At 38.6% G+C, this 27,271-nt stretch overlaps 1 protein-coding gene across 2 annotated transcripts in view; it reads left to right on the top strand.

Annotated features, from left to right (window-relative positions):
- CSMD1 (CUB and Sushi multiple domains 1) overlaps positions 1-27,271 on the top strand; it is a 2,052,675-nt gene that overhangs the window by 1,728,188 nt on the left and 297,216 nt on the right. For both annotated transcript variants that reach the window (XM_073902260.1, XM_073902259.1), the window contains 2 exons: positions 165-291; positions 15,790-15,992. In XM_073902260.1, coding sequence (XP_073758361.1) covers positions 165-291; positions 15,790-15,992 — 330 coding nt within the window. The remainder of the gene's footprint in view (positions 1-164; positions 292-15,789; positions 15,993-27,271) is intronic.

The raw sequence follows: 27,271 nt of genomic DNA, 5'->3' as shown, positions 1-27,271 counted from the left end.
GGAAAGAAATGATGGAGACAGACAATTGTGATTTTTTTTTTTTTTTTTTTTGGCTAGATGTATAATGTGGATGTGAGGGTTTGGGGTTAGTTTTTAAAATAGCTAAATTGAAATCTGTGTGGGGGCCTGGAGTAAATTCCCTCAAGTGTCCGTATCTCTTGCAGCCGAGTGTGGTGGTCAGATCCACGCTGCCACCTCTGGGCGCATCCTGTCTCCCGGCTACCCTGCTCCTTATGACAACAACCTTCACTGTACCTGGATCATAGAGGCAGACCCAGGGAAGACTATCAGGTATCTGTTTTATTTTGGTTTCAGAGGATTTTAGAATAGAGGAATGTCTTCTATTTTTGTAGTGGCGATAATAGTACATCTATTATAATCCATGATTGGTTTCACACTTCTGAGTCAAAGAAAAACATGTAAAGGTGTGCATAAATTTTTTTGTTGGCTCATATGCTTACTTTGGAATTCCTTTGAGAACTGGTGTGAAGCCATCTATAAAAAAAGAGAAAAATAAATGTATCAGTTAGCTTTTGCTGCATAACAAACAGGCCCCTAAATTATAGTTGCAGAAAACAATTATTTATCTGTCCATGACTTTGTGTGTTGCCTGGGCAGTGCTGACCTGAGCAAGCTTGACAGGGTGATGGTCTAGGATGGAACCATGCAGATCTCAGCTGCATGGTTTGGAAGGCTGTGGCCTCTTCAGACCAGACTTCTGTTCCTTCAGTAAACTATTCATGGTGGAAGGTTTCTGGCAGCAAGAGATGACAAAGTTTTCAAACTTGGGCTTGCATTCATTTGCTAACATGCCATTTGCCAAAACAAAACTCATCAGCAGACAAGATGAGGTTTGAAGAAATATACTCCACCCCATACTGGAAAGAAAAGCAAAGACATACTGAAAAGGGGCTTGCATACAGGGATGGGGAGAATATGTGGTCATTTGTATTATACCAAAGTAAGTTTAGGGTAGACCAAGAAAGCATTTCAATCTAAAGTTACATATAAAGGAAAACCATTTAAAAATCATAGGAAATTGTGCAAACATTTCAATAGAAAGTGTTGTATTTCAGTTGATGGTTCTCAGTAATTGTGGTAAATTTTTTATACCAATAAGTAAACCAATAGAAAATAATCTTTTTAAAACAACTTTTCTGTGTTCTAGTCAGAAGGCTGTGTCAAAAACCGTAGCACATAAATCAAAAAGTAATTTCAAAATAAGTTGTTTCTTGATTATAGTTTTTGATGAAAAAGAAGAGAGCATATAGTCCTTGGCAGTGCCTCATAAATTCGTTTTTCTATCTTCATTAATTTTTCCCTTTCATTGTAGTTGTTCTGAAATATCTGTACAAATTTATTGTTTAAAAATTCTGTCTCAACAGCCTAATCCCCAGGTCCCTGATCCATTCTCTCCACCTGTGTGCTGTTATGCCCACAAGAGACTAAATGGCCAATTCAGCCTCAAATACATGAAGTTGAATCAAGTGGGAGGTCAAACCCAGAAACCTCTTTCTGGGGCAAACGAATGGATAGATGCATTCACAAACCACTGATTTTTGTCCTTATTCATAAAAGGCACCCTAGCAAACTTAGTAATGTATGTTAAACAGACATAGAACCACCATTCTGCGACTTTATAACTTAGTGACAGTAAAATGGAATGAAAGCCAAGGGGAGATGCATATTCTATCCTGTGACACTCTGTTCCCTTCATATGATATCCGTCCTCTGAAATCCACCTGCTCCCTTTCACGTTATGGCACGAACATCTTGCCATCTTAGACTAACATGGTACGAACTATTACCACTCTTAAACCCTAAGAAAAAATGATTCTTTTTACTTAAGTGGAGCAAGAGAAGGAACTTGAATCATGTATATAATACAATATCTTATTTCATAATGACTAATTTAAAAATAAATTTGTGTCCTTGAGATGCCTGGGTAGCTCAGTCTGTTAAGCATCTAACTCTTGATTTTGGCTCAGATTGTGATCTCAGGGTTGTAAGATTGAGCCCTGCACTCAGCATGGAGTCTGCTTATCCCTCTCCCTCCCCCAGGCTGCATGTGCTTTCTCTTTCAAGTAAATAAATAAATAAATAAATAAATAAATAAATAAATAAAATCCTTTAGAAATAAATAAATTTGTGTCCTTAATTAACATAAATGATTAATTAGATAATTATTGATCTATTGGGATAAGAATAAGGTATATTTGAGTATCAACTTAAGAATCTGTATTCTTTATGGAAATCAATGCAGTCATTTTTCCATTGAACTAAATAAAACTAAATATTAGTTCTTAACCTTGAATTCCTGAATGCTTGATCTGAGTATTGTAAAAGATGCTACACTAGTTTTTATTTTAAAAAATTCTAGGAATTCTTTATGATTGACAAATAGCTTTACATAAACAGGATATTTTTCTTTTAGGAGGATTCCAAATTTTTGTATTTTTTTTACAAGTTCCTTTGTGATGTTTTTCCCTGAGAATTAAAATGAGCACTATTTTCCTAAATGCAGACCAAGTGATGAATTCATTCTTTGCAGGTGAATCTAATACTTCATTAACATTTTAATAAGAAAAGAGGAAAGAAATTAGTAAGAATGAGTTGAAGTAATAAAAAATGTACACCTTTTATATCATGAACTGGCTTTGACTTTTAACCATTAGGATTCTAGGGGGAAAGAAAAAACACATTGGATGCACCAGTCTGTTGTTCTGAGAACGTCTTATGTCTCTTCCATATCTTACACATACGAGAATTAATCTTACCAAATTTGTAAACATCTTTCTGATTTAACCTATAAAGCCCTTCCTAAATAGGAAACTAAGAGGAAAGTATCAGTATTTATAATTAATTTTCTCAACTTTGTATCAAAATTTTCTGGTGATTTCTCTTCATTAAGAAAATATAGATTATTTTTAGTGTGATACTTTGGAAAAAAATACTTAAAAGTACATGATGTACAATTTTAGGCTTAAGATAGTACTAATACTCAGAAAAATAGGGTCTGGTCTTAGCTTTGATATTTGTTGGCTAGTTACGAAGTGTTAGTTTTTCCACTGGCAACATAGCTAATATTAACTACCCCATTTACTTGACAATGACGAATATATCAGTTATATAAACATGGGTCCAGGGATTAATTTACATGTTAAATTTTTTTTAATATAAATGGAATTCATTATTATGCATTTAGACTATGATTTCTTTAATGTAAATGTTTTTCACTCTCCAAGAAGGAATAAGCAACATGATCCCAGAAATTATAAAAGGGATGGTTTCTACACACTTCAGGGCAAATTCTTACTGGGCCTACTTTGATTTCACTGAAGCCCAGAGCAATTTCTGATTGCATATTGCTATAACTTTTTGTTCAAGGTGATAGAAGAACCCTAAATAGTTATTGTTATAGGGCACTTGGGTCTGGAAGAGGTTTGTAATTTTAACATATATTCTATAAAGCAGTTACCTGAGCTGAATTTAATTAAAAGTCTAATCACAAGACATTGTAGTAAATTTAGCCACGTTTAGTGTTATATGTAAACATTTCTCTAAGAGACTCCCTGTATTTCATTGCTGAGCACAGCTATAATTTATATAATTATATAATAAAGGTAACAGTGCTATAAACATCTTCAGCAAGCACCATTAGAAGCCACATTTTGCATAATTGCATATGTATATTGTTCCTTGGTTTTAATTGCTTTACTGAAAGTGTAATTGTCTGGAAAACTCACTTTGAAAGTATTTCTGTTCCTAATCATTCACAGGAAATTGCATTTGGAGGTATAGTTGAAGGGAATTCTTTTAGAAAAGCTCATGCAGTATTAGAAACATCAGGGGTACATCAAAAATTTACCAAGATTGTCAAAACTGTCCTTACACAGACTTTTACAGAAAGTAAAATGTGGCTTGGTGGTCCTCATCTGACCCTGATGTGTCTTAGAATTGTTTCCTGGCTGTGTTGGATGGTAGAAAGAGTACAGTGAGATCTAGCTTGGAAATCTAGGGATATTTTAATGTATTTTTGACCAGACTTCAAGATTCCCATAAGAAATAGAGTCAAGAGGAAAATTGCAGGCCAGTAACCTCCATTCATTAGGTACTTATGTCCAATCTCAATGTTGAGCCTTAGCAAACATGCCAGAAGCCCAAGTTGGAAGCATTTTGATGATATAGCAGTTAAGCATATGGGGCCAGAAACAGAACATCTAAGATGTCTCCTTTCTTATTAAGAACACAACAAGTTACACCTATCTTTTGGAGATAATGTGACAAAATAACCAACCAAGAGAATTTCAGCCAACAAAAAGGAAGAGACCAGTAGTGCTCCCAAGTCTGCCATGTCTTGGGCTGGCTTCCAGTCCTTGGCGTGGGGGAATGGGGATAGCCAATGGGTTTAGTGTACCTCCCCAGCCACTTAGGGAGACAGTGAGTGAGAGGCAGGAGAGCTGCAGACATCTCTCATTTTGCAGGATCCGGACATGAACGATTGCAGGTGTGACTATTTAACACCAGTCCTCCAACAACACAGTTGAAATTCCGGTAGAAATGTGTAGATGGATTGGGAAGAATTGCATGAAAGACAGACTTCTCTTTCAGCTCTTCAGTTCCCATATCACTACACAAATAACAGAGGCACATCATGATCACTGGCTGACCAAGTGGTCTCTCAAAGTCCCTGGGTAGTTGAGCACTGAACATCTACTCTTCAGTTCACACACAGACAGCAAAGCATGTTGTGGTGCCACCTTGTCTTCCATGATAAACCTGCTTGACATTTTGCATCAATAGATCATGAATAAGGGCATTGGCCAAAAAAGATGAAAGTATGGGGAAAAATGAAAAGTGGTAACACAGGAAGTGAAATTCTGTTGAACATAGATGGAGTTATAGGAGGAGTTGGCAGTGGAAACATTGGCATTACCGATGTTTTGGAAATGAGGAGCTCCCCACAGATAGACTCTAGACACTCAACTTGCACCATTACTACTACCATTCCCGCTGCTGCGGTTTCTACTTCTGTATTCCCTATTTCTGTTAATATCCACCTTCCTCCAACTGACTGGGGATTCTAATTTTCAGTATTCTACTCTTCCTTATTTCTCCTTCCTTGGTCTCCAATATTTCCCCATGATGTCAGTATATGTCTCACAGCTTTCGTCTGTTAATTACATTAAATGTCTTCATAATAAGCACTGAGAAAAAATTAGCTGCATATGAGCCAAAGCCTTGTCAACTCTCCGTTTGTTTATCTTCCTTTCTTACTATCTGCCGCTTCCAGTTCCTTACTTAACATGCTCATTACCTTCCTTATATTAATCTTCTCCCAGATGACCTTTCCAAATGCATGATTTACCCTCTCCAATCTCTCAAACACTCCCATCGCTGATCAGCAAGCATAAGCTCCTTAACCAGAGCCATAATACCCTCTTTGATTTGGTTTACTGTGCCTTTACAGATTTATCTCTAACTACTCATATATACATTAGTCCCTAATCCCAGCTGTGCTATATGAGCTCTGTCTCTTGACCTCTGCTCTCCCCAATTATTCCTTGTTGCCTCATCTCCAGATTCTTCCCATCTATTAGGAGCCAGTTAAAATGTCAACTCTTCAACAAAACTTTCATCCTTATTATCCCATCTAAAAATAACTTATTTTCTTCTCTGAACTCAGCATTTCTGTCCTACAGCAACCTTCCTTCTAAACTTACTGTCTGTGTTAATGTCATAACCATGTATCCAAGGACGGGAGGCAAAACTCTTCATATCACAAGCTCCTCTCATGCCCACACTCATGTAATCCTCACATCTCATTAATTCCATGACTGAAACTCCCAGGTAGTGCTTGCCCACCTACTCCTGACCCTTGTAATGCATGAGGCATGCTATCTGACCAGCCTGCAAGGGCTTTCTCTAGTCCACTGTTCTCACTCTAGGGAACATGTTTTATTTTATTTATTAACAACATTAATTTAATATGGCTGAAAAATGAAGGCATATAGAGACCTTTTTAAAACTGTAGAAAAAACAAAAAAAAGGCGGCTCCCATTATCCTGCTACCAGAGTGATTGTTAGCATGTTGAAACATATCTTACATGTACTTCTTTGTATTCTATAGTGTGTGTTGTTAAATATTGTCTCTCTTGTTAGTTATTTTTGTTATTTCTAATTTTCAATATTATACATAATCATATGCCAAATAGTATTGCAAGTAAACTTTTGCTTTTATTTGTAATTAATACCTTAGAATAAACAACCACAAAAAAAGTCTGGGTCAAATGGTGGAAACATTTTTACATGTTTTATTACCAATCTTTTTATGATACAAAAATCTTCAAAAAAAGATTATTTTGCCTGCTTATTATATGCAGAATAAATTAAAGCCCATTGACACTCAAAGTATCTATTTTTCCCTTATTTTTGAAATACTAGAAAAGTGTTACAGAAAAATAAAAAGCCTGCATTGTAGATTGCTGTCATCCTAGATGTGAGAGATAACAGTTAAAAATTTGGCACATATTTCTATAATTTCTCTATGCAAACATGAATTATAAAATTTTATTTATTCATTTATCTACTTACTGAATTATTTTTACAAAATAGTATCAAGTTACATATTATTCTGGGTAGTTTTTCAGTTAATAAATGTAATCAAAGTTTTAGGTCCTTACTTATAATTCAACCTCATTCAATCACATCACTGCATAATATTCCATTGCCTGAATGTACCAGCATTTGTTTAAACCATACCCTGTCAGAATATTTGGGTTATTTTCAATTTTTCCCTGTTATCAGCCATGCTGTGTGTGCACATTTAAGTTTTTATGGCCATTACAAAATTGCTTTTAAAAAGAGTAGATATTGCCTCCAACAGTGTATGAAAAAGAGGAGTCTCCCCATTTTCACCAAAACTCAACAAAGTCTTTTAATCTTTGTCAATTTGGCAGGGATGGGCGCCTGGGTGGCTCAGATAGTTGTGTCTGCCTTTGGCTCAGGTCATGATCCCAGGGTCCTGGAATCGAGTCCCGCATCAGGCTCCCTGCTCCTTGGGAGCCTGCTTCTCCCTCTGCTTCTCTCTCTCTCTCTCTCTCTCTGTCTCTCATGAATAAATAAATAAAATCTTTAAAAAAAAATTTGGCAGAGGAAAAAAAGTCTCTACATTTTATTTGTTATATTTATTGCAGGTTTTTTTTTTACATTTTTGACATATTTATGTATATATATGTTTACTCATTTCTGTCTGTCTGCCTTTACTTGAATTTCCTTCCTTATTCATCTCTGCCTGACAAGACCCCGCCTGGACAACTTGAGGCAGAATTGGACACATGCCCTTTATGCTGACCTAAAGCTTTATTTACACCTATTGGAGCTTGTGATGCTGTGCATTACAATGTGTATGTTTTGTTTGTTTGTTTGTTTGTTTGTTTGTTTTTTCATGTGCCTGTGTCTGAAATAAGTGTGAGTTTTTTAAGGATGATACAATATTTTATTTGATTTTTAAATATTCCCTACCAGTGATATACTGTCTGGCATACTGACCTTTACTATTTCTTTCATATTAAATGGCTGTTACTTTGTGTTTAAATTTTGCTATATCCTATTTGTTGTTGGAGTCATGAGACATTTTCCAAATTGACAAATTTCACACCACCAAGATTCATTGTTGGTTGGTTGTCTGTGGAAGCTTCTCATTAACATATAACATACATGCCTGAAACAGCACAAAGTTTCAGTGTATGGCTTGTTCACGGAATAACACCCCGTGTAATCAGCAACCAGATAAAGACATAGAGCATCACCAAGATGCAACATGTGCCCTTTGAACTCCTTTTGAATAATTCATTCTCAAGGATGATCACTATGGCCTTCAGATAAGTCTTGCCTAATCTGAACATTATATAAAATTGAATGATGCAGCGTGATTGGTGTTGTATCTTCATTTCTTCAACCTTCACTCCCACTGATATAGCTAGGTTATTCCATTGCACTAATACACCATAACTTATTTATTCATCTGGGTATTGATGGTTGTATGGATTGTCTTTGTCTAGTTTGGATTGTCATGTTGAATATGCTTTCATGTGTTATTTGGTGAATTCATGCATGTTTTCCTTTTGGATGCATACCTAGGACTAGAATGTCTGAGAAATGGCAAGTTCTATACTCAGCCTTGGTAGATTCTGCCAAAGGATCTTCCAAAGAGGTCATAGCTGACTTTACTCCCATCACCATGTAGATAAATTTTCCAGGTTTTCCACCTTCCAACTACACTTGGCATTGACTGTCTTTTTCATTTTAGCCATTCTAGTGGGTACGTAGTTTTAATTTGCATTTCTCTTTTCAAGGATAGCACTTTTTTGTTTATCGGCCTTTTGAATATCCTCTTTTATGAATTGCCAATTGAAGTCTTTTGTCCCCTTTTTTTCCTGTACCAGAATGCCTCTTGTACTTTTTGATGTGTGTATACTTTTTATAAATCCTGAATGCAATTATTTGCTAATTATATGTTTAACACTTACCCTTATACTCTATGGTCAGTCTTTTGGTATCATGTCTTTTGATAAACATGGGTCTTAATTTCAATGAGTCAAATTTATTTTTATTCATTTTTCTTTTATAGTTAGTGGGTTTCTTACCTGTATTTAAATTGTGTTATGTCAAATGTTTTTTGTAGTTGTTAGTATTTTGGGGTCCAGATTAAGAAATTCTGCATCTCTGAAGTTATAAAAATATTATCTTAGGTTTTCTTGCAGATTTACTTTACCTTCCACATTTATGTCTCTATTTCATCTGGAATTGACTTTTGTGTGTGTATGAAGAATATTCAGGTATTTTATTATTGCTGTTGTCATTAGTGAAAGTCAATCTTTCTTCATTGCATGTTACAATGCAATCTTTATCATAAACCAGATCTATATAGATATATATTTTTCTATTTTAATTACTTAATTATTTTGTAATAAATCTTGATAACAGGTACTATAATCTTCCAGCTTTTTTCTTTGTAATATAGATTGCTATAACTATTCTTACCCTTTTGCATTTCCATATTCATTTTAGAAAGACTTGTTACATTCTACAAAAGAAATTTCTAGGACTTTGATTAGAATTACATTATATCAATAGATCAATTTAGGGAAAAACTTACATCATTTATAGTTCTAAGTTGTCTGATCCCTAACAAGGTGCTTGGAATATTTATTTATTTAGATCCTATATAACTTGTTTTGATAATGCTTTGCCGTTTTCTATGTGGAGGTCTTGCACATCTTTTGTTGGAACTATTCCTACTTACAGGATTTTTTTATATTAATGTAAATAGTATTTTTATGTTATTTTGCATTTGTGGCTGCTAGATGAAAACAACTTATATTTTTGTATTTATCCCTTATAAATTCTCTTATTAATTCTAAGAGTTTGTAGGTTTTAAAGTTTTCTCTATGCGTACAGTCATGTTATCTACAGTAATAAGGGTTTGTTTTCTTTTTTCCAAGACTTAATGCTTTTGCTTGTCTTATTCAATGGCTACAATTTCCAGAATAATGTTAATCAGAAGTGGTGATATTGGGCCTCACTATTTTATTCCCAGTCTCAGGAACTAAACTCTTAACTGTTCTTTACTTCAGTAAATATATTTTAACTATACAAAAAAATCTCCATAATGGAAAAAATATTAAATTTTACCATCTAAAGTTAGAAAATTTCCCTAAAATCTATAGGAAAATTATTTGAATTAATAAATAAAATTATTTATTCAGGGTAATTAAAAATTGTAGTGTTTCATACTTTTTTATTTTTTTCACTTAGCTATATTTTATGGATTTCTCTCTCTTGATAGATAAGTAGATAGATAGATAGATAGATAGATAGATAGATAGATAGACTAATATATCAATATTTACTGAAATTTTAATTCCTTTGTTGTTGACCATTTATCCTATTTTCAATTTATCACCAATTTAAATATTTTGATAAATATAGGTTGTGTATTTCTATATGTTTGTCTATATTGAGCCCCTGGAGTCAATTTTGATAATCTGTATTTTCTAGAAAATAATTTCATACATAGTTGAAAGTGTATTGCCAGATTTATACCCAGAGAAATTACTTAAATTAGTTTCCTTCTTTTCTTCTTTTCTTCATTAGTTTTTATTTTTATCAAAAAGTACTGCAAGCACACAGTATAAAAGTGATTCTACAGTGGCAGTTACATAAGTAGTTCATAATTCTACAGTGATAGTTATTCCCTATATCACCTTAAATTCTGGAATTGATAGACAATGTGAGTTTTGCATTTAATTAGCATAATGTGTCCCAAGTAGCATTAGTGAAAATCAATGAACACCTAGATACATTCTAGTAAGACTTAAGGACTCCAAAGGCAAACAGCCAAAGAAAGAAAGGCATAGGGGCACCTGGGTGGCTCAGTTGGTTAAGCAACTGCCTTTGGCTCAGGTCATGATCCCAGGACCCTGGGATGGAGCCCCACATCTGTCTCCTTGCTCAGTGGGGAGCTGAGCAAGGAGCTTCTCCCTTTCCCTCTACCTGCTACTCCTTCTTGTACTCTCTCTATGTCAAATAAATAAATAAAAAGTCTTAAAAAAAACTTATAAAGAAAGAAAGGCATGTATTAATTAGCCTAATAAAAGACATATTTTTATAGATAAAAGACATCTTTTTAATACAGACTAAAAGGAGATCTTTGAAGAACTAAAGGAAAATAAACATTGATCTGGAATTCTATACTCAAACTATCTCCATTCCTTACTACAGATACCTGTTATGAAGTTATTAACACACAAAATAAGACTATGTTTTGTTTAGGGGTATATATTCACCAGGAATATATGACAGTTAGGAACTTTTATTCAGCTAAGAACATAATTTAATACACACATGACTGAATTATATGGAGACATTGGAAACTACACAGTACACTTCTTATAACTCTTTATGATCCTTAGATCAAACAGATAACAAATTAGTAAGCTTATAGAAGATTTGAGCCATGCAATTATTGGGCTTATTTTTAAGATATTCAACCTCCAATTAGAACCTGCACATTCTGTTCAAGTAAATATGAAATGTAAACATGATCACATACTAGGAACAAACTGTAGATAAATATACAGAATCACTTTCTTTTATGCCCTGTATGCTGACCAAAATGGGATAGAAATAGAAATCTATAGCAAAAAAGTAATGTAGGGGAGGAAAACACTCCCCTTCTTCCTTTGTAGCTCCTTGGGCTGGTCTAATAATGAAATGGACATAAGGCAGCTGAACAGGAGAAAAACCACATTTAATTTATATATACAGAAACCCCACTGAAATTGTGAGACTCAAAGAACTGACTAGAACAGGCAGTTTTTACAGTTTTTGTACAAGGAGATAAGAAATTCATGAAGAATTGACAAGACAAAGAAGTTTGGACTTGGGGTGATAAATTAGTGAGGAAGTCACAAGATTTTGTTGCACAGTCTTCTTGGCCCTCAAGTCCCTCTCCCTGATGGTAAGGATGTCTCTTTTCCTGGTACAGGAGGGTACATTTCACAGAGGACATTTATCTCCTGCCTCCAGGGTGACAAGGGGGAGTGTGTCCCTCTTGCATCAGCTGTTTCTTAAGTAACTTTAATTCAAAATAATCAATACTCCAATGTGGTGTATTTGGGGTTGGCAGATTCTGTTCCTCTTCAGTAAGAAAACACACGTTCCATTTTGAAAATTAAAAAAATACATAATAACTTCAAACTTAATTTATAGCTCTGCATGCACATATCAGAAAAATAGGAGAACCTAAAAATCAAGTTAAGTTTCTAGCTAATGGCAGTTGCAAAATAGTATCAGCGTAAATTCAAAGAAGTAGAAATGGAAAAACAATAAATAATGTAAAAGAAATTAATGAAGGAAACAGTAGAGAGAATTAACAAACCCACAAACTGGCTTTTGAAAAGGTATCATTGAGTAGACCAATAACTGAAGTGATTTATTAAGATAAAATACAGGAGGCCCAAATAATTAACATTAGGAATGGAAATAAAAATATACACACATGGTAGAGATGAGATTTTAGAATTTAAGAAAATAATAGATTAATTATATCAGTATATTAGAAAAATCTTCCAGTCAAAAGAAAAAAAATAAAACAACAGTTTGATTCATTTAATGAGGCTAAAATAGCCTTGATGTCAAAAGCCAAGCAAAGTACAAGAAATAAAAATTAAGAGCTGAACTCTGTAATTCATCCTGTTAAAAAAATAAATAACTCTATGGCCTTATAAATAGGTGTAGAAAAAATAATTTAACAGAATTTAATATTTTTATTTTTTAAAAAATATTTATTTATTTGAGATGGAGAGTGAGCGAGAGAGAGAGAGAGAGAGAGAGAGCACGAGCAGGGCAGAAGGGCAGAGGGAGAGGGAGAAGCAGGCTTCCTGCAGAGCAGGGAGCCCAACACCAGACTCCATCCCAGGACCCTGGGATCATGACCTGAGCTGAAGGCAGACACTTAACTGACTGAGCCACCCAGGCACCCCTAGAATTTAATACTTTTTCATGATCAACTACATAGCAAAGTAAAACAGAAACCCTCCTACCATGGTAAGCAGCAGCGATTTTTCTTAAAATGATAAAGGGTTGTAATGAAATCTTTCAGCAAAAAATATAATGGAATATAATATAATAATATAATATAATATAATATATAACATAAAACAATGACAAAAGAGACAGCACATTGCAAATGTGGGAAAACCTATGTAATCAGGTAATTCAAAGTCCATGTCTCTCCTTTTCTTCACCTATGACCTTCGACATCTAGCCCCGTGGTATAACAACCATTATGTGCTATGGTTTATTATTAAACATATAACATGTTTATTATTTCCATCCAGACTTCTCTTCAAAACTCCCGGTTCATATGAACAACTTTCTACTGACCGTCTCTACTCAGTGTCCATTACCCATCTTGAACCCAAAATGCACAAAGCCCCTCATCTGGTTTTCCCCGTCCCACAAACCTTTCCCACCTATTTTTTTCTCAGCTCAGTTGGTGGTAACTCTGCCTTTGTAGTTTCCTAAGAAGGAAACTTGGAGTGGCTTTGCTTTCTCTCTTTCCAAACATCCACTCTGGGTTCTACCTTCAGAAGGTACCCAGAATTGGACCACCACTCAATACCTCCACCGTCAAGCTCCTCTGAGCAGCATGCGTCTTGCCTTGATTACTCTTGATTCATCATTTTCCTCTACAGTCTGCTGTCAACAGCAGGTGAAGTAAATGTTTTAAATCGTAGGTGAGATCGTTGCTTCACTGAAAATGCTCCATTGGTGTGTCACCCAGTGTAAAGTCAAAATCTTCAAAACAGTTTCTAAAGTGCTAACTGTTGTGCCCCGTCTCCCCATAGCCCCCTGCCCACTATTTCTCTCATCTGAGCTCTTACTGCTTAGTTCTTCTCTCTGCTCTGGTTACCCTGGGTGCCTGGATGTTCCCCAGAGCTGAAGGCACATCCTCCATGATGTTTGCTTGACTTCACGCATCCCTCACATGCAAGAGGGCAGACCTCCCTGCCTCCTGTGAACCTCTGCTCAAGCCTGGCCATACAACATGGCTTAACCTAGCCACCCCATTGACGACTTCAGTCCTTCCCACCTGCCCCGGATGGCACAACCAGTGCCCCTGGTTCTGCTTCTCCTTCTTCTTTCTCCACTTGCATTTCCCACCCACTAACACACAGTCTCTCTCCGTCCTGGGAGGAGTAATGGTTGCGGGTTATCGCCTGGGTCCTCCCATTACCACGTCAGCGCCCTGAGGGCAGGTTCTGCAGTTCATTCTCTGATGTATCCAAAATCTCTGGAAGAGTGCTGGGTACACAGCTGGTGATCGATACATACTTGCTGAAATGCTGAACGAGGTGGAAGGAGGGACACCTTAGAGACACAAAAGTATGTTCTACCTCATGAGAAATCAGGGAATGCAATTTGCACAGGATACTATTCCTCCACCATCAGATGTTCTATTTTCTAGCCCCTAGAGTCAGATAATGTCAGGTTTTGGTAAAGATGTGACAGAACATGGGTATGTGTCCATTATTGTGAGACTACAGTCGCTGGGCAGAACAGCTTGCAGATCCTTTCTGAGCCTAGAAAGACCCCGGGTGAGTCCACAGGTCTGCTTCCTGCAGCACCATTACCATGACTAAGATGTGCAAATGGGACGACTGTTGTGGGGAGCACAGCATAAAGTATAGACTTGTTGAATCACTGTGTTGTATGCCCAAAACTAATGTGACGCTGTGTGTCCACTGTACTTCGACAAAAATAAATAAACACACACACACACAAACCTACAAAAAATAAAATGCAGAAGCAAACTACTTTATAGTAGAGGACTAGAAAAATAAAGCATTTACTTTATGCTTTTAAAGTGAAGCAACAAGACCTACATTTTTGAGGATAGAGAGAGGGCTTTCACGTAATGCTGAATGTAAAAAGCAACTTGAACATGGTAGGAGCGCAGACAATGCCAAAATGACATCTCTTATGCAAGTAGTGTTAAATGTACAAATTAGGTCTATATATTGCCTGCGGATATATATGCAGACGTCAATGAAAATTACAGAAATGTAAATGGGAACACGATCCGTGAACATTTCAGAACGTGGATTGAGAGGAAGAACAGAGGAATAAGTGGAAGGGAGGGTGGTGAGGCTGTATCTATAAGATTTTATTTTTAAAGATCCGAAGCGCGTGGGGGGGGGGGGGGGTAGAGTGCCCCGTCCCGTACTTTTTTCTGTATGAAAAAAATTTCCTGGGAAACGTTTTAAAAATAGGCTGCAGAGCTCATACTTTCTTCAAGGTGAGATAGGTACTTTCTTTGAATACATAGTATGTGCAGAAGATATTGTCGGGATCCATGTCCCGTTTTTCTTATGCCATTTATTATGATTTTTATCATTTCCCTGATGATTTTGTGCAATAAGCAGTGGAGGAGACACTAGAAAGCAAGGCGGTGAGGGAATGCTGGTCTGGGCTGGCATGTTAGCTGAGCTCTTCCGCACATCTGCGAGGTCCCCCACACCCCAGCCGCGCCTCTGCCCCTAAGAGCGAGCTTTCCAGACACAGAGAGGTTTACCTCACTCTGGAAAGGGTCTCTGAATCTGATAGAAGTCTATTAAAATGTTACCAAGAAAGGAGTTTATATGACACATTTCTGCCTTTGTGTTGGTATTCCAAATAATGTATCTTTCTGAAAATAAACTTGATAGAAAGAAACACAGCCTAAGATCAGAGGGTTCAGGTAGCAGATCCTTGTGCTGGACACCGCCTTTGCAAGTCTGTTTCTCTTGGCACGCATGCTGCCACCTAGTGGCGCACTTCGAGAACCACATGGACACCCACATAAAAATCAGACTTGGATTGGCTTAAAGCAAAGTGATGTCAAACTCACCTTTGGTTTGGGAGCCTGAGAAAGCTTTGAATTATAGAAAGAACCGGCAATCTCAAAAGGAATTGTTTGGGTCCCTAAATACATAGCTCAGCACAGAGCTCGGCAGGCTCTGTATCCTGCACAGACAGCAGTAATTCTCACTCACACCAGGGAAGGTGTGTCTCAGAGGTTTGATCTCCTCCTCCCTCTTTGGCAGGTAGCACAAGGCACGTTTTGGTGGGGTTTGGACGGACTCCAGGAGGGCGTGAGCATTCACGTTTGTGCTCAGTGTGCTCTGGTGGCGTGGGGAGCCCTCTTGTGAGTAAGCGTACAAACTGTGCTCTCTCCCACAGCCTGCACTTCATCGTGTTCGACACAGAGATGGCCCATGACATCCTGAAGGTGTGGGACGGCCCGGTGGACAGCGACATCCTGCTCAAGGAGTGGAGCGGCTCCATGCTGCCCGAGGACATCCACAGCACGTTCAGCTCCCTCACCCTGCAGTTTGACAGTGACTTCTTCATCAGCAAGTCGGGCTTCTCCATTCAGTTCTCAAGTAGGTGGCAGCTGTGGTCTCGTTTGTCTGCTGGGCACTTGTGTGTTCTTAGGCCTCTCCCTTCATGGAGGTCATTTCTTTTGAGCATAATGTGACATTCAGAAAATGCAGATCAAGAGAAAGGTTCATTTTCGGACATGCTGTCAGTGATCAGGTAGGGTGAGATAATGCATCTCCTTGGTTATATGAAAACATAGACGTATAATTTTAAAGGCTTCAGTTAACTAGCAAAATGTGGGACCAAGACAGATGTGGGTCTCTACCTGAATGTGAAGTTTGTCTCCAGTTTCCCGCAAACCTGCACCATCGCCAGGCCCCCTAATTACCCCACTCTGTGCTATGAAGTCTTTGTGCAATGGAGCTGCTAATCAGCCACACGGAGTGTCTACCATCAGCTACCCTGCAGAGACATACCCTGCATTTCCCCCTCCTTTGGGCCAAGGTTTCAAGTAGTTCACATGATGGAGTAATCCCCACAGGACCCCTCATTTGCACATTGGAGCTCTTAACCCCTGAAGGAGACGTTCCACCTTTGCTGTCTGGCCCATTTTTTAATGAGCAGTTTCCTGAGAAGGAAGGAGTGGAGACATTTTGTGGGAGCTCATCCTCTGAGTACCCTTCACATTGCACCATATAGAGATGTCATATAATTCAGTGGTGCGCAGGGTCAGCCATGGTCATAAAACAAGTGAAATTTGCACATGAGCCATATTCAGGATTTACATAAGAAAATGGACTCAGCGCAGTTTAATGCTTTAAAGGGTTGTTAATAAAAATGAGATCATCGTCTGCACAAATTTTTATCTCTGGTTTCATTGTGCTTCCAGCGCAGTAATTTTCAAACATGTGCTAAATTTTTCACTGGTCTATGGTAAAAATATTTGAGATGAGTTTGTTCCAGCTAACTTGGTTTGGGGGAAAACATCCCTTTATTCCAAGATTTTTGCTCTTTTTATTTTCAGAAATGGTGGTGAGTAGGTAGTAGATATGTGATTTACTATCCTGGTAAATTTACTGTCCTGGTAAATGTCCTGATTTACTGTCCTTGTTTGGCAAAACAAAAAAGTTGGCAACACTATGAGGTTGTGTTTGTTTCTCTCTTCTACTTATTATATCCTTTCCTGGCCTTTATTTATTTATTTTTAATAGATTAGTATTTAGAGCAGGTTTAGGTTCACAGCAAATTTGAAAGGAAGGCATAGAAATTTCCCATCTGCCCTCCCCCCCCACGCACAGCATCCCCCACTATCAGCTTCCCCACCAGATGGTGCATTTGCTATAATTGATGGTGACATGACATCATCACCCAGAGCCATAGTTCACATTGGGGTCCACTCTTGGCAGTTGACATCCTGTGGGTTTGGAAAAATGTATAATGACGTGTCCACAATTATAGTATCATACAAGTAGTTTCACTGCCTAAAAATCCTCTATGTTTTGACTATTCACCCCTCCCCTGTACCCTCAACCCCTGGCAATCACAGATCCACTTACTGTCTCCAGAGTTCTGCTTTTCTCAGAATGTCATAGAGCTGAAGTCATTAGTATGTAGCTTTTTCAGACTGGCTTCTTTTACTCGGTGGTATGCATTTAAGGTTCCTCCCTGTCTTTTCACCTCTTTTTAGCGATGGATAACTCATTTCTTTTTAGTGATGGAAAATATTTCATTGTCCAAATGGACCACAGTTTATTTATCCATTCACCTACTGAAGGGCATCTTGGTTACTTACAGGTTTTAGCAACTGTGAATAAAGCTGCTATAAACATTCTTGGCAGGATTTTGTGTGGATGTAAGTTTTCAGTTCTTTTGGGCAAATACCAAGGAACATGATTGCTGGATTGTAGGGTAACGGGTGTATAGCTTTGTTACTGTCCTTTTAAAAATTTTCCCTCTTTTAAATTCTTACAGAACCCAGAAACCACTCATTTTTCTATGTTCCTTCACGATTTCCCTCTCTTCAAAAGACAACTTCCTACTTTGTTTTTTTTTAAAGGCCCTTTATTACACTTATTTGAGAATCATAGATATTTTGATTCTCCTCATATGATTAATACCTTGATGTTTAGGAAGTGATCAACATGAACATATGCATAAGAATTCCTACAGAAATGAAACTTGCTTAGCTTATTTTTTTAATTCAGTATTCCAAATGTTCTAGTTCAAACCATGTGAAATTGTCATCTTTGTAGATAAAAATGTTTGACAATTGGCAATTTCATATGGTTTGACAAGAACTTGCACAAGACCTTTCCCTCCCCATTTCTAGCTAATAAGTCCGTGAGTCTGGTATGCTTTGGAAAATTCCATGTTAGGGGCAAAAATATACTGCTGACTCTGAGGCTCTTTTGTGAATGGGTTTCTGCAAGGTTGTCTTTAAAACTCTATAAAAAGGGGGGGAAAGATATAAAAACTTTGGCATAATTTAGAAAAGTTTATCCTGGGCACCTGGGTGGCTCAGTTGGTTAAGCGACTGCCTTCGGCTCAGGTCATGATCCTAGAGTCCTGGAATTGAGTCCCACATCGGGCTCCCTGCTCGGCGGGGAGTCTGCTTCTCCCTCTGACCCTCTCCTCTCTCATGCTGCCAACCTCCCAAAACCTCTCTCTCTCTCTCTCTCTCTCTCTCTCATAAATAAATAAATAAAATCATTTTTTAAAAAAAAGTTTATTCTGGACCCTGAGTAAGGAAATGTGGGTTTCTATCTTAACCTGTAAAGATTTGTGACTGACCTTCTTCTATCTCTGCCCTTATTGCTTTATTTGTGAAATGAAGATACTACACCAATTTCTAAGGACTTTTGCATTTCTAAAACTCTATATTCTGTGTTGTACTTTTTCCCTTTGCCTTTTTAGATTATTCTCTACCATTTCTCAAAGCTACTTTCTGACGCTAGACGTGAACTAGGTCTTCTGTGCTGTTTGGATTCATCCAATGGGGAGCTCTGGCGGGACATGAGGGATACAGGGAGCAGAGTGGGGTCATGGTTCCCATACACCCTGTTCCCTCCCTGCTGGTTTCCCCGGGTTGGCTATGTCCCTCAGTCAGAGCTCAATGCTTTTTCTCAAGAAGCCATGTCCATCCATGTTCTTTTCCAGTTCTTATAACCAATTCCCTATAACCACGCTTCTACCTGGGATTAACCTTTTAAAGAAACCCTCTCAAATAATCCTATTGGAAGTGTGCCACATGTTTTGTGTTGGATCCTGAACAATACAATTCTATAACCAACATTGGTAAGCATATGAAATGGTCAAGAGTGTGTTCCACTCACTCCATTATTAACACAAATCCCATTTCTCCTTTTTCTAAGTGAAATTATATCCAGTTCAAGCTCCCATGCATTAAGGTAGATGAGAAGCCCTATGTCAGCTGACTTCACAGAGCTCCCTCCCTGTTTTGGAGCGTGTGGGAAGCAAGGATTATTCCATAGGGTGAGTGGGGAAGGAATATGTCCTCTCTGCTCTTGGCTGTTACCTCCACTCCTGCCTCCCCACATGGTCCTGGTCTGTTTTGGTGCCACTGCTAGTGGCAGCCACACTTATCTGTCTCACATGGGCTCTGTGGACCATAGGCTGGAACACAGACAGTTGTCCTGCCGTCTCCACAGCCAAGATGCTCCATGAACCACACGGCAAAGTCTGCCACTTCCAGGACACCAGTAGGAGTGGGGCACTGGGACATGAGTCTCTGTGTCTCTAAGAACTTGATGAAAAGTTGACTCTTAGGTCTAGGGTTACTAACTTGTCAGATTTTGTCCGGGACTTGTCTGACTTTAGGAAAGAAGTTTCCTGAAACCCTTCAGTCAGATTATAAAACAGACACTCCCATGTTCTAGGAACCACTTTCAGCCCCAGTGAACTGGGACAACTGGTCAACCTACCTACACCCATGACCAGTGTGCCAGTTTCCATCTCTGCAGTTCCAGAGCCTTCCTTTCCTCACTGGAGGCTCCACCAAGAAAACTAATTCAAGCTGGAGTCTTTCCAAGCCAAAGGCCCGAGTCTCCTCAAAATCTACAAAAGAGCCTATTCCTCCGGACCAAAAGACCCTACCTTGCTCCTCTTCTGTAAGGAAGAGGAAGGAAAAGTCCATGTATTTGTGACTATGATCTTGAGACAGCAAAAAAAAAAAAAAAAAGTAAAAGAAGAAAGAAACGGTACTTTATGTATATTAGATTGTTTTACCATTCATAAGTCAAGCTAATCTTAAAATTTAAAGTATTAGCATGACATTATGAGTTCAAAATAAAATTCAATGATGGAGCTGAAACAGAATGTCTTCCTCATGTAATTGATACTTCAAGTACAACCACTGTTGCCAGGCAAAAGTGCCGTTTATTCAATAGTATTAAATTAGAGTTTTCTTGGGGCGCCTGAGTGGCTCAGTCGTTAAGCGTCTGCCTTCGGCTCCAGTCATGATCCCAGGGTCCTGGGATCGAGCCCCGCATCGGGCTCCCTGCTCTGAGGGGAGCCTGCTTCTCCCTCTCCCACTCCCCCTGCTTGTGTTCCCTCTCTCACTGTGTCTCTCTCTGTCAAATAAATAAATAAATCTTTTAAAAATAAATAAATAAATTAGAGTTTTCTTGGTAAACCATTTCAACTTGATAGTATGCCAATAATATGTGAGCTAAGAATTATAGGTGTCACTGAATTATTGGAGGGAAAATATTTATTTGGACATTGGTTTTCTTAGAGACATTTGAATCATCAGATTTTAACTAAATTTGAAGCATAAGACTTGGACATCAGTGCTTCTGTGCCCTGCAGGCACATAACTCCATAGCAAGTTGGAACTTTGTAATTTTATTTGACTGTGTCCCTGTCCCCAAAACACCTTCTTCAACCAGGCTTCCCTTTCTCTCTTAGTCCTCCGGAGTCTAGTGGCTCCACTATTCCAGCCTCCTTTGCTGCTTTTCCCCTTCCTTCCCCCAACCTGTAAAGGCTGGATGTCACCAGGGTTACATCATGTGTTTCTTCTCTACCAACATTCACTTCTTAGGTTTTATCAGCCAACCTCCCAAAACCTTTCCCCTGGGCACCCACTGCCTACTTGGCACTGCTGTCCACTTTGATGCGGAGATACAGAGCAGGCAACTTGACCCATGACACTCAACTGCACTTCTCATCCAATCCTTTCCCAAGCCTGATGTTCTTGAAGTACTTCCTGTCATGGCAAATGTCAACTCCCTTCTGATAGTTGCTCAGGGCAAAGCCTTTGTTTTTACAAATCTCTTTGTCTCACACCACACATGTTATCCAGCAGCAGTTTCAGTAGGGTCCGTATTCAAAACAGCAATTCCAACCAATTCTCTCAACCTGTACTCCTACCACCTCAGTCTAAGTCATCTAGGATTGGGCTGAGTCATCATGGTTTACGAACTGGTTTCCTCCCTCTTGCCCTTGACCATTTATTAATTTACCTGAGCACAGGAAGCAGGATCAGTCTCTAATGGGGCAACTCAGATGACATCTCACTTCTGGCCAGAAGTCTCCACTGTCTTCCCATCCCAGCAAGATACATTTCTGATTCTCCCTATTGCCAAAAATAAAGGCTGTACAATCTTCTATGCAAACTTGCCCTAATCCACATTTTCCATATCACCCACAACCACTGCCTTCCATCCTGTCAAACTGCTTGTAACTTACACTGCAGCAGGACACCAACCCTCTCCGGTATGCCCCAAATATGGTGTATGTTCATTTTACATACTTACATACATACCCCTTCCTATCTGCTGGTTTAATGAAACCCAGTGTAGCCATAGCCACCTTTTAAGGTTGCTTTAGCAGAATGAGTCATTTGTCACTTAACAGTCTCCAAATCCAACACCCATACATCTATTAGAGGGCTTACAGTGAGTACTCTATTTGCAGTTACTAGACTACGTTCTTGGAGGGCAGACTCTGTTGGTATTTCTACAATGTGATATATAATTAGTGGCTAAAATGTATTTGCTAATTGAATATGCTTGAAAATATTAGGGTGATTTTGATCGCATGACAAACACTGTGCCATCTACAGATAATGATATCTTTTGCAATAACTTAGGTTCATTCAAAACTTCTAATAGAAGATTTTAATAATAAATATTTAAATGCTAATTTTAATATCAAGATTCTTTCACTTCTGGATTTGCTTTTACCCAATGTTGACAGTTGAGATAAATTATCTCCATATAATGTTTAGTATCGGAAGTTTAGTGGCCAATATATACTTCGTTTTGACTATTCAAGAACACATGGTGGGGGGGTGGGAGGGATGGGGTGGCTGGGTGATAGACATTGGGGAGGGTATGTGCTATAGTGAGCACTGTGGATTGTGTACGACTGTTGAATCACAGATCTGTACCTCTGAAACAAATAATGCAATATATGTTAAGAAAAAAAAAAAAGAAGGTAGCAGGAGGGGAAGAATGAAGGGGGGTAAATCGGAGGGGGAGATGAACTATGAGAGACGATGGACTCTGAAAAACAAACTGAGGGTTCTAGAGGGGAGGGGGTGGGGGGATGGGTTAGCCTGGTGATGGGTATTAAAGAGGGCACGTTCTGCGTGGAGCACCGGGTGTTATGCACAAACAATGAATCATGGAACACTACATCAAAAACTAATGATGTAATGTATGGTGATTAACATAACAATAAAAAATTTAAAGAAAAAAAAGAACACATTATACAGATGAAATAAAAATTAGGCATCTTTGTTGACCATTTGTGTTTTATAATTATTTAGACATTTATTTATCCTTGATTCCTTAATATCTTGATGCCATTTGGAAACCAGGCAGAACATTTTTATTTTATAAAGCTTAATACCCATTTTTAAAATGAACACAATCTATCATCTGATAAATTTTGTTATTTCACTAAAACATGATCATTTTTTCCCTGCTCTAAGATAATTTTACTGAGGGTATGGAAATATCATTGCTTATTCTCGACTCTGCATGTCTGCGTGTGTTTAATGGCCACTGATGGAGTAGGGGATGGATCACAGGCTTCCCTATGTGTGTGTTTACTTCACTTTACCATAAGACAAGCTTTTCTGCTCTAGGAAATGAGTTGTTGATGCTCACAAGATATGCAAACCCCATTAAAGGCCCATTGTCCTACCAGCTCAGCACAGCATGTAAACATGAGAACATGCGCTGACTAGTGCAATTATGCTAATTGTAATCAGCCTAACACTTTTCATTAAAGCTTAATTACCATTTAATCACGCATAAAATGCAAGAAAATGGAGTTCAGCACACAAAACTGACCTTTACTCTGGGGGCTAAATAAACTTCCAGGGAGCCTTCAGTGGCCCAGACTATCAGCTCTTCTTTCTTAGGGAACACAGCTCTGGAGCCACTTGGCATCTCAGATTTGGAGAAATTGATTTCTTCATAAATCTCGGCTATAACTTAGTGGCTACATGACATCTCTTCCTAATTTGCTTTATTGAAAGATAATTTAATAGGTATATTTTTATGTTAAAAAAATCATTTGTTGAAGATAGCAGGAGAGGAAGAATGAAGGGGAGTAAGTCAGAGGGGGAGACGAACCAGGAGAGATGATGGACTCTGAAAAACAAACTGAGGGTTCTAGAGGGGAGGAGGGTAGGGGGATGGGTTAGCCTGGTGATGGGTATTGAGGAGGGCACGTTCTGCATGGAGCACTGGGTGTTATGAACAAACAATGAGTCATGGAACACTACACCAAAACAAATGATGTAATATATGGTGATTAACATAACAATAAAAAATTTAAAAAAAATCATTTGTTGTTTATAATGGGAGAGTCCATTGGGGCGGCCAGGTGCTGAACAGAGTGGGATTGTTTTATGGGAGAGACCCAGCCATGAACCCTGGGTTTATGGGCCAGGCTTCTGGGAAGGGCAGCACAGATCAAGTGCAGCTAGAACCACTGATCCTCTCTGCTCTCCCAGAACTTTCCTCATGGGACTGATGAAGAACTGACCATCAGTTCTTATCGTTCGCCACTCACACACATGGATTGTGAACAGCTCAAGGTCAAAGAGTTCTATTCAGCTTTGATTACCAGCACCTAGCTCATGACAGAGGTACAAAGCATATGTCCTGAATTGATTGAGTGTAAGATGCCAGTTTAGCTGAAGCTCTAAATCCTGTAATTTCGTGGAAAGCTGTGATTTTAGCTGTAATTAGTTGTGTCTGATACCAACAAGATTGGTAAGAAAAGAAAAGGAGAGAAACAGGACATGTAAATGACATCTTTCCTGTTTGTGAGAATACATCTTTTTTTTTTCCCCTCCAGTTTTATTGAAATATAATATGGCATTGTATACGTTTAAAGTGTACAACCTGGCATTTTGATACATTTATATTTTGAAAAATGATTACTATCTTAGCTTTTGCTAACACCTCCATCACATCACATAATCACTGTTTCTTTTTAGTGGTGAGAACATGTAAAATCTACTCTCTGTGCAACTTCCAAGTTTACAATACAGTATTTTTCACTATAATCACCATGCTTTAGTTTCCTAGAATTCATTTATTTTGTAACTAGAAGTTTGTACCATTTGACCAACATCTCCACATTTCCAGCATTCTCCAGACATGGTAACTACATTTCTACTCTCTGATTCTATTAATTTGTTTCTTTTAGATTCCACCTATGTGATACTGTACAATATTTCTCTTTCTCTGTCTGATATATCTTACTTAACATAATGCCCTCAATGTCAACTGTGTTGTCACAAATGTCAGGATTTTCTTTTTTAAAGAGTGAATACTTTCCATTATATATAGATAGATAGATAGATAGATGTAAAGATACATATACAATGGGATTATATCTTCTTTATCCACTCATCTATTGATGGACATGTAGGTTATTTCCATATTTTGGCTACTGTGCACAGTGCTGCAGTGGACATGGGGGTGAAGATATTTATTCAAGATCCTATTTTAATTTTCTTTGGATTAATACCCTGTAGTGAGATTGCTGGATCACAACATAATTCTACTTTTTAATTTTTTGAGGAACTTCCATACTGTTTCGCACAGTGGCTGCACCAATTTATATCCCCACCAACAGTGCACGATGGTTACATTTTCTTGAGGATGTCTCTTTGATGCTTGATAATAAAAAAAGATATCAACATTTTTCTGTAGAACTATCAGCTGGAATGTCATCTATAACTGCTTTCCTGCTAATATAAATCCTACCCATGCTCAAAGTTCATTGATCAGACCTCAGGCGATAGTGATTTTCATGGGCAGTCACAGCGTGCTGACCCTTCTCTAAGACCTTGGACATAAAATTTCCCATGAATCTCAAACTCTAAATCAACACATGATATATTAGACAGACTTGTGCAACCTTATTTTAAGGAAAGGGGAAATGCTCCCAGATTTAATAGACTGAATTCTCACAATGTCTTTAAAAACATGACATTCAAAAATAAGTTGAGTCAGTAATGAGAACATTGAAAATGCAAATCACTCTGATGATAGCTGTTGAGTTCAACTATCTAACCACACTCTGTCCAAGATAAGGATGACCCTTAGCCTCAAAGTGTATGTCATATCATAACTATAATAATTTGGCAGTAAGAATTTAAACATTCTTTTATTCACTCAAGTATGATTGGCATTTATTCACCAACAAATATTTGACCCCTTCTTATTATGTTTCTGATACAATGTATCAGATACATTCTGATACTGAATGTATCAGTACTGGAGACCCAGTGCTGTGGAAGGCAGGAATCGACCCAGTCATCAAGCGTGGTAGGGGAAAGGCAATCAGACAATTAACGTCTACAAAGTATATGGTTATGGCACCACCGGAACCACGTATGCGGTTCCGTGGCAGCCCTCCGTGTCTCTCTGGTTCCTGTGAACCCTATCCTGCCCTCCCCCTCCCTTGGATGACCAGTCCAGCTCTGAGATTCTCAGCAATTGTCTTCTACACTTCGGTCTTCTCTACTGCACTTCCCTAACCCCTCTTATGATGTGCACTGTTCATGCTTCACCTAAAACGCTTGAAAAGGTCAGTTCAAACAGACCTCTCTTCCACTCTCACGTCTTTCCATCCCCCGTCTCCCCTCCCCACCTTTACTTCATTTCTTTGGTTTTACTGGGGCATGGAGGCTGTTGCTTTCTCCCTCCTGGTCCTTCTTCATTCTGACTCTGCTTCATTTCAGAGCAACACCTTCCGTAGAATCACATCTCTTATGATGTGCTGGATCCCTTTCTCTTGTGGGCTCTCTGCCATTGTTGCCTGCCCCCATTCTCACGCAGGCTGGGAGGGCTCCTGACAAGAGCTACACAAGCCAGAAGCTTTTTCCACTATAAATGTTGGCCACCACCTGCCCGGGGCTCAGCTATGGTAATTTACTCTCTGGTGAGCTCTTGTCCCCATTCACCATTTTCATTCTTCACCACTTTCCTCAAATCATCAAACTTGTCATATCCTCTTTCCCTAGTAGATGACCTCGAGTCATACCTCGGCAAAGACAAAGCCATCAGAAGGATGCCCTTCTACTTCCTTTCAACAGACATACAGACTAATGCAAATGGCTCTTTCCTCACTTCTGTTCCCCAGACTATCAGCCCCTTCTCGCAAGCAGGGATCCTCCTAACTACACAGCTGCTGTGGGGACTTCGCTCTGTGTTGACTTCTCTCTTTCCTTGTTTTCATCCTTCAATCTCCCCAGCTCCTTACCTCTAGTATGGAAGTGCTCAAATCACAATTTAAAATAATACATAGGACTGCCATTTTCCACTTCGGGGTTTCATCTTGTTTCACTTCTTCCCCTAGAACACCAGTCCCATCACCACAGTCGATCTGCCAGTGATCTGCACGGGACCCTCATCACATACACCACTGCGGCAGCCGGGTCTCCTCCGGCCCAGACTCTGGTCCACAGGGCCATTCAGAGCAGGGCGATTGTGATGAACTTTATGTGAGAAGAGCCACCTTGTCAGAGAGCGAATCTGATCAACTGAGCACCTGCTTGAAACCTACTCTAGTTTCTTGCCCACATCAGAATAAACTCTTGAGATCTATCACATGACCTCGAGTTGGTCAATGTCCAGCTTCTGTCTACCTCTCCATTCTCGCTCACTGCTTCCACTCCTGCTTTCCATCAGATTCTTTACTCTTACGTTCAGAACTTCACTTGGCTGCTCCCTTGGCTGAGACTACCTGCCCCACCACATGCTCTTCATTTTACAAACTGCACTGAAATGCAACTCCTTTTAGGAGATTCTCTGAATCTGAAGTATAAGTAAGAATCCATTTTAACTGATTT

Source organism: Callorhinus ursinus, unplaced genomic scaffold (assembly GCF_003265705.2).
Source record: "Callorhinus ursinus isolate GAN/ISIS: 27379988/994484 unplaced genomic scaffold, GSC_fseal_2.0 scaffold17, whole genome shotgun sequence".
Classification (NCBI taxonomy): Eukaryota; Metazoa; Chordata; class Mammalia; order Carnivora; family Otariidae; genus Callorhinus; species Callorhinus ursinus.
This window is presented reverse-complemented; position numbering and strand designations above follow the sequence as displayed.